The following is a 6,790-nucleotide window of genomic DNA, read 5'->3' as shown; positions in this document are numbered from 1 at the left end:
GCTGACATCAATGCCAAAGGAAAAAGGGCCGGAGCTGTTTTTTCGTGGAACGTTTGTGTCCAGTTTTCATTCTTTCTAGGGTTAATAATACCACCAAAAATCACAAACTAATACATCCGTACCACAATTATCTCAAACAAATTTCTCGTGTCACAAAAACTCTCAGACCAGTATGTTTGTACCACATTTACCTCAAACTAATATTCATTTCACCAAAAATCCCAAAGTGCTACACCCATCTCACATTTGCTCTAAACTTATTTTTGTAGGGAAAAGTACATTAGAAGTGCCATAACTTTTGTACGGCGTTCACTTGAATGCCATGACTTTCAAAACGTTCACTTAAGTGCTATAACTTTCAAAAATCGCTCACTTGAGTGCCATGTTAACGTGGTAGCCGGAAAAGCTGACGTGGCATGCCGAAAAAGTCACCGTAGCATGCCGAAAAGCCGACGTGGCACGTCGAAGAGTTACTGTGGCACGCCGGAAAGCCGACTTGGCACACCGAAAAAGTTACTATAGCACTCAAGTGAACGATTTTGCTCCGACGTGGCACTCAAGTGAATGATTTTTAAAAGTTATGACACTTAAGTGAACATTTTGAAAGTTATGGCACTCAAATGAACGCCGTACACAAGTTATGGCACTCATGGTATACTTATCCCTATTTTTATATCACAAGGATCTCAAAGTCAGCCTTATTGGCCGGTTTCTTGTCATTTCAATATCCGTAAAATTATTCTATTCTCAAATCCAAGCTAATCAACATGTGTCTAGGCCAACTATTCTGTTAGAAATGGAATTCGTTGATTACTTCAATTTCAAGAAACTCACAGATAGCTCGCAAATACCTCGTTTTATTGCCTATTTGCTCCTTTTCTCAGACCTCAAGCTCAAATCATTTGCTTTTAACATAGTTAAGAATTTATGTCTAGAGCACAGAAAATTATGTGTAAATGTGGCACGAAATGTATCGGCTATTGATTTTTTTATCATAAAAATGAGTTTGAGGTAAACGCGGCACGATTGTATCATTTTAGTAATTTTTTTTTACACGAAAATTAGTTTGAGGTAAATGCGATATGGATCTACCAACTTGCGATTTTTGGCGATAATAATAATAATAATAATAATAAATAATAATAATAATAAAAGAGGAAAGTGTGGTTGGGGGTGTTGTTTTGGTTTTGTTTTACAAAATGACTAAAGCCCATCACTTAACAGTAGACCGGATAATTGCTGAAGTCCAAATTTTGCAGAGACCCGTCAATGCAACACGAACAAGCCTAGAATAACATGTTAGTATCAAGAAGTTAACAATTAAACATAGACAATAGTAAAGTCGTGAAGCATGTTATTCTCCACAAAGACATAGATGCGAAGCCTGACGCCACGAAAGCATATGGCCATCTCTAACAATAACAGCAGATTTGACCTTTGTCTTTTTCTTTTGCAGGTGGGAAGACTGAGCTGAGGTGGTGAGCTACAAAGGAACCTATGAAGAGACGTTCTGTTTTTCTTTCCTAACCATACCCAGAGACTAGTCACCTACTTATTACCACAACCCTAAATTCTTTATAATTATCTCGTGCTATATAAACTTCCACCCCCTTCCTCCATTAAGCAAACACCAATTAGCAATCCATTCCTCTCGGCTCATCGCTTGAGCCTATCTCAACATAACACCTGCGCTTCATCTGCCAACATGACTTCTTTTTCAAAGAGCTTTGTCCTCTTCGTCGCCCTAATTTTCTTGACCGCCAACATGAGCTTCGGAGCTCGTCTTCTACTTCAAACAACTATGCCATCGATCCCGACTCTTCCCACCATACCAACTTTACCAATTCCCACCTCGCTGCCCCTGCCGTTCATGCCCACATTGCCGAAGGTCGCCCTGCCGCCCATGCCTGCCATCCCGACAACCCTGCCTCAGCCCACGTTGCCGACGCTGCCCACCACCCAGCCGACATTGCCAACCGCTACTCTGCCGCCACTTCCAAGCATGCCAACCATGCCAACCACCTTGCCCCCTATGCCGAGCATCCCTATTTCTTTCCCTAAGATTCCTTCCATTCCTTTCCTCACTCCTCCTCCAGCCACCAGCCCCTGAAGATCTTTGTACCATATGAGGTTACCTCACTTTATTGGTAATTTGTGGGATTGCTCCTTTTATTTGTAATATCATTTGCATGCATATGTGGTTTTGCGAGATTGTATTTTGGGATTCCGTGCTCTTTTTGTTTGTCGTTCATGTTGAGCTCTCTTCCAGTTTCGTGTATCAGCAGATCTACTATTTATACACATCGATCAGTGATTTCTTTTCCCACTTTCTATCATCTTTCAATCGCTGCCCAGCTTATTAATACTCGCAGTTCATTCAATTGATCTAATTCAACTGGCCAACATCTCCAATTCAGATTGAATTTTCTCCACAACCTTTCATTTTGTCCGTGTCTGTAATAGACATCCTTGCACAATTCTCCGAATGTGACATCTGAATCGCTTGAATGGGACACACGGCTCCAACCGCAAGGAAGAATTACAATTTGAACTAAAGAATATGACCTCAGCTATTTCTTCAAAAATCTATGGGATAAGATGCAATAATCGCAGTTGAGAAAACTCCTACTAAGCATAATCCAAGTCAAGGTCACTCAAACCCTAGCAATTATGTATTGATAAACAGAAGACCATGAAAGCCCGGCCTCCATGAATAGAGCAAATTACTAGCAATCTGCAGCATTCACAAACAACTCTAAGTTCCATTGCCATCAACAGGTAAGATAAGAATAGATAAATAAAGGACAGACAACACTCTGCAAACTATAACCCTGAGGCGTAGTGTCCTATTTCCAGCTCCATCCGTTGTAGTTCGAAGAAGGCCTAAACTCTGTTTTTTGGAAATACTTATCAAAATTAAAATATGAAAGGACAAAACAGCTTTCACAAAACTATTGATCTTACTCCGACATAAGGAGCATCAAAGATTCACTAGCAAATAGAACAATATGCAGAGATATAACTAATAACTCAGGCACAACACTTGATGGATAACTTGGAAGGATAACATCACATTTTTAAGAATAGATTTAGTATATTCACTCTGAATCAGAAGAATCGGCGTTTGAGCTTTGTCGGACACTCCTCCTAGTTTGTGCACCAGACCTTGAATTTAATGAGGATTCACCCTCAAAAAAGATAACCTGAGATTTGGCCAATCTTTCCTCCAAATCCTCTGTGCTAAATTCATCAGTCCCACCAAGCTCATCAAATCCCACCTAATACAGATTGAGTATAGCAATTTAAGAAACATGTTAATCTGAGTTTCGATAAGGACATCAAGAATACAAAAGAGTGACCTGCAAAAGTCATATCATACCACATAATCCTCCACTTTTGCATTCTTTACAAGAGCAAGAGTAGGGAGAACAACGATCTTAAGCTTTTCCGTGAGAAAAGGGCTTTTCTCCGCATGGATTTTCACAAAGCGGGTCTCTATGTGTTGCTTTGCCAAGATACTCATGTGTTTGTCCATCACCTGCAAATCACCTGTGATCAAATATCTTTCCCTCTATTTAGGATGCCCCACCCGCTTTTTAGAGGTTCAAATCCTTTCCTTCCACAAGATATGTTCTAATTTCATGGAGGAAAATATCGAACCCCCTAACAAAAGGATGATTTGGCAATTCAATCGACAAAAGTAAACTCATTACTCTTCAAAATTCAAACGGATGCTTCAAGTATCTTAAATACCCCCAAGCAGTGTCGGTATCACGTTAATCTCACCGTACAGGTAGCAGCTACAGCATCTATGTAAGAAATAATTATGTTCCATCTTTAGCTCCTTTAAACAATAGATAGTAAAAAAAATCATCTTTATGCTGACTGCATTTGCAAAACCTATTGTAAACACATACTAATCCATATGATACAAAGAAAAATGCGGAAGATGCCAAGATTGGTATGCTAAATTGGTTTACAAAGAAATGAAGCAAAGTTCTGTAACTTTGTCAAATGCTTAAATGAGCCAGCTAACTTGAACAACCACTTGGTAGTGTTTGCCGAATTGCATAGCTTCATAATATTTCTAGCATTACTCGTGGCAGGAATTACTAATGATCCGCCACACTTCAAAAACGATACTGAAACTTGAGCTGCATATCAACACAAGAATCCAATGGTGCGGAGCAATGGCAATGCAATGACTTCCCAGAGACGCAACTTCACCTACTCAACCCCCCAAAAGAACCTCAAAATCAACAAAAACCAAGACAATGAGGGCATTCAAAAGCCGTCAACAACTCCAAAATACAGAGACGAAACTCACCTTGCAGGGCCAATTCTCGCGGTAAAAGTGGCAAACGACGCGCTCGCTGGCCTTGACGACGGAGAAGAACTCCTTCTCCACAGGAATCTCGGAGTACTCGCCGTGGCCGAGGGAGATCCAGCGGTTCCGCTTCTCCGCCATCTTCTTCATCTGCGCCAGCCTCCGCTCCCTCAGCGCCTCAAGATCGTCCTCATCGAGGCGGTCCAGGGCGGCGATCTCCTCGTCGATCTTGTCCTCCACGGCCTTGGCCACGGTCAGGACTTGCTTCTCGATAATCTGAGAGAGAAAGAGAGAGAAGCTAAAAAATTAGGTTAAATCTTTGGAGATCAATGGAGATTGGAACGAATCGGGATTCGAAGTCACGGAGAGGGATCGACGAAACGAGTACCTCTTGAACTATCGGATTCGCCATTGAAGGTCGGGCAACTTGGGGAAGCAAAACGGAAATGGCGATGGCAATGCGCAGAGAGAGAGAGAGAGACTGTGAAAGGGGAGGGAGAGAGAAGAGAGCAAGAGAGCAAGAGAGGGGAGAACGGTGTCGTTTTGAGCGTCATGGGCTTTTCTGATCAATGGAGCCCATTTTAATATGGGCCTCAAACCCATCAAAGTATATCGGTTTTTGATAGGGGTAATCGATTTCGGAACTGGTAAAATTCTCAGTCTAAAGTCGAGAACTAACCTTGATACTTCCGGTCCCAAATTTTTGGAATTGAAAATCGAATCGGTCTATTCAAGAACCCGATTCCTGAATCGGCCGGATTTGATCCGATTTTATTCGAGGACCAACCATTTTAATTTTGGATAAAAAGAATGAAACACAAAAATTGCATCATTTTCGAAATAAAAAGATTTGTTACTCAAGCGATCATATTGTTGTTTTTCATGTTCATGACCATGGTTCAATTTTTAAGGTAGGTGCAAAAAATAAAAATAAAAAACTCCAAAAAGGAGGTTTCCAATTGAAAGGAGCAGTTCAATATATTTTCATTCAATTTGGAAAATTATCGGTGTACAATTAACAAGCATATAACAATCTGAAAAACATACTTAGGCACCGTTTGTTTCGCGAAAAATATATAATCTGAAAAAATATTTTCTTAAAAAATAATTGCTTATATCGCCTACAAAAATCAATGAACGAAGAATATTTTTATCATCTACGAAAATAATTGAACATAAATTGTTGTCAATAATACAAATATTTTTTACTAACTAATTATTTGAAGCGACTCAACTCATCAATTTTCAAAAAAAAAAATGGTTTCAAATTATTCTTTTTTCGCAAAAAAAATAGCTCCAGTAACACCAGGCAATATAATTCATGGGAAAGGGGCAAAAGACAGTAACATGTCCTCTTCAAGATAATCACCAGCAGGCACCATGGCAAGATTACAAAAACACACATCATCAAGACACGATCAAAGCAGAGATGTCCAAAGCATGCAGACTAAACCCTAGTCTGCATTCCAACGCTCATCTTATTTCAGCATCGGAGCCATTTCTACTCAAGCTCAAAAACTTGAAAAGAGCTCTCCAGATCAATGGAGAAACGCATTCGGCTTTTTCATCAAGGGCATTTCGGCTTGCCCTTGGAGTTCCGCTTGTCGCGGTAGCAAGGGCACTCGTGCTTGTTCCCGTAGGTCCCCGACGGGACGCACCGGCACTCCTCGCAGCAGATGCCGCAGTACTTGATGCACCGGTCCATCACCCCGGCCTTCGCGCACCTCCCCTCGCACTTGTTCCCGCAGAACTCTACAGCAAATTCGTCTTATCACCATGATCTCTAAGCGCCGCGAAAAGAGCACGAAGGCGCGCGATGCGGATCGAGAAAAGATAAAAGAGGGTACGCATTGCTTATGTACTTACGCGACATTGCGGACGAAGACTCGAGGAGAGCGAAGCTCAGGAGGAGCGTGCAGAGCAGAAGAGCCGGAGCCAGCAGCTTCATGAGGCTTTCCTAACTTCCCTTTTTGTCTTCCAGGTTCTGCTAAACGATGGGAGGTCTCCTCCTCCTACAGGAAAAGCTATTTATTTCCTGGGACTATATGAAAAAGAGAGACGGAGCTCGATCGGAACCGTTCGCTGCGATGGGATCCACACGAGTTCTAGTGAAGATCCGTGAGTTTTGACAGTCCAGATGGTTACAGCGTATATACCGTACTTGTAGTGATGTGTGGTCTTGAAGGATGGATGAGAAGTGATTTCAATTGTTAGGAAACAGGACAAATGATCCATGAATTTTAGGTACGATTTGTTCTTTAAATGTTTTATTTGTTCGGTGTGCTATCTAAACTTTTTAATACACGTTTAATACAATTCTCGAATGATATAAAAATATTCAATATTCAAACTTTTGATACATATTCGTTAACATTAAATATTTTTCTATAATTCGAGGGTTGTTTTGAACATGTATCGAAAATTCGAAAAGCGAACAGAACATATCAAAAGTTTAAGGATTAA

General features: G+C 40.8%; 2 protein-coding genes across 2 annotated transcripts; both read right to left on the bottom strand.

Annotated features, from left to right (window-relative positions):
- Window positions 1-2,820: 2,820 nt before the first annotated feature.
- LOC115757161 (thioredoxin domain-containing protein 9 homolog) lies at window positions 2,821-4,767 on the bottom strand. Its single transcript, XM_030697277.1, has 4 exons — window positions 4,716-4,767; window positions 4,328-4,603; window positions 3,380-3,538; window positions 2,821-3,278 (listed from the first exon to the last, which is right to left on the bottom strand). Exons 1-4 carry the CDS (start codon window positions 4,737-4,739, stop codon window positions 3,099-3,101), a joined length of 639 nt encoding a protein of 212 aa, XP_030553137.1. The 5' UTR covers window positions 4,740-4,767; the 3' UTR covers window positions 2,821-3,098.
- Window positions 4,768-5,685: 918 nt separating this feature from the next.
- LOC115757164 (peamaclein) lies at window positions 5,686-6,361 on the bottom strand. The gene is made up of 2 exons (XM_030697280.2): window positions 6,194-6,361; window positions 5,686-6,079 (listed from the first exon to the last, which is right to left on the bottom strand). Exons 1-2 carry the CDS (start codon window positions 6,273-6,275, stop codon window positions 5,895-5,897), a joined length of 267 nt encoding a protein of 88 aa, XP_030553140.1. The 5' UTR covers window positions 6,276-6,361; the 3' UTR covers window positions 5,686-5,894.
- Window positions 6,362-6,790: the final 429 nt, after the last annotated feature.

Source organism: Rhodamnia argentea, chromosome 5, assembly GCF_020921035.1.
Source record: "Rhodamnia argentea isolate NSW1041297 chromosome 5, ASM2092103v1, whole genome shotgun sequence".
In the NCBI taxonomy this organism is placed as follows: domain Eukaryota; kingdom Viridiplantae; phylum Streptophyta; class Magnoliopsida; order Myrtales; family Myrtaceae; genus Rhodamnia; species Rhodamnia argentea.
This window is presented reverse-complemented; position numbering and strand designations above follow the sequence as displayed.

What these genes read in the sequence shown, in the direction of transcription:
- LOC115757161 (XM_030697277.1), bottom strand. Translation starts at nt 4,739, where the DNA reads ATGGCGAATCCGATAGTTCAAGAG. An exon ending in GCGAGAATTGGCCCTGCAAG is followed by an intron (nt 3,539 to 4,327) that starts GTGAGTTTCGTC and finishes GGTGATTTGCAG; the next exon opens with GTGATGGACAAACACATGAG. An exon ending in CAAAAGTGGAGGATTATGTG is followed by an intron (nt 3,279 to 3,379) that starts GTATGATATGAC and finishes AATCTGTATTAG; the next exon opens with GTGGGATTTGATGAGCTTGG.
- LOC115757164 (XM_030697280.2), bottom strand. Translation starts at nt 6,275, where the DNA reads ATGAAGCTGCTGGCTCCGGCTCTTCTGCTCTGCACGCTCCTCCTGAGC. An exon ending in GTCTTCGTCCGCAATGTCGC is followed by an intron (nt 6,080 to 6,193) that starts GTAAGTACATAA and finishes AATTTGCTGTAG; the next exon opens with AGTTCTGCGGGAACAAGTGC.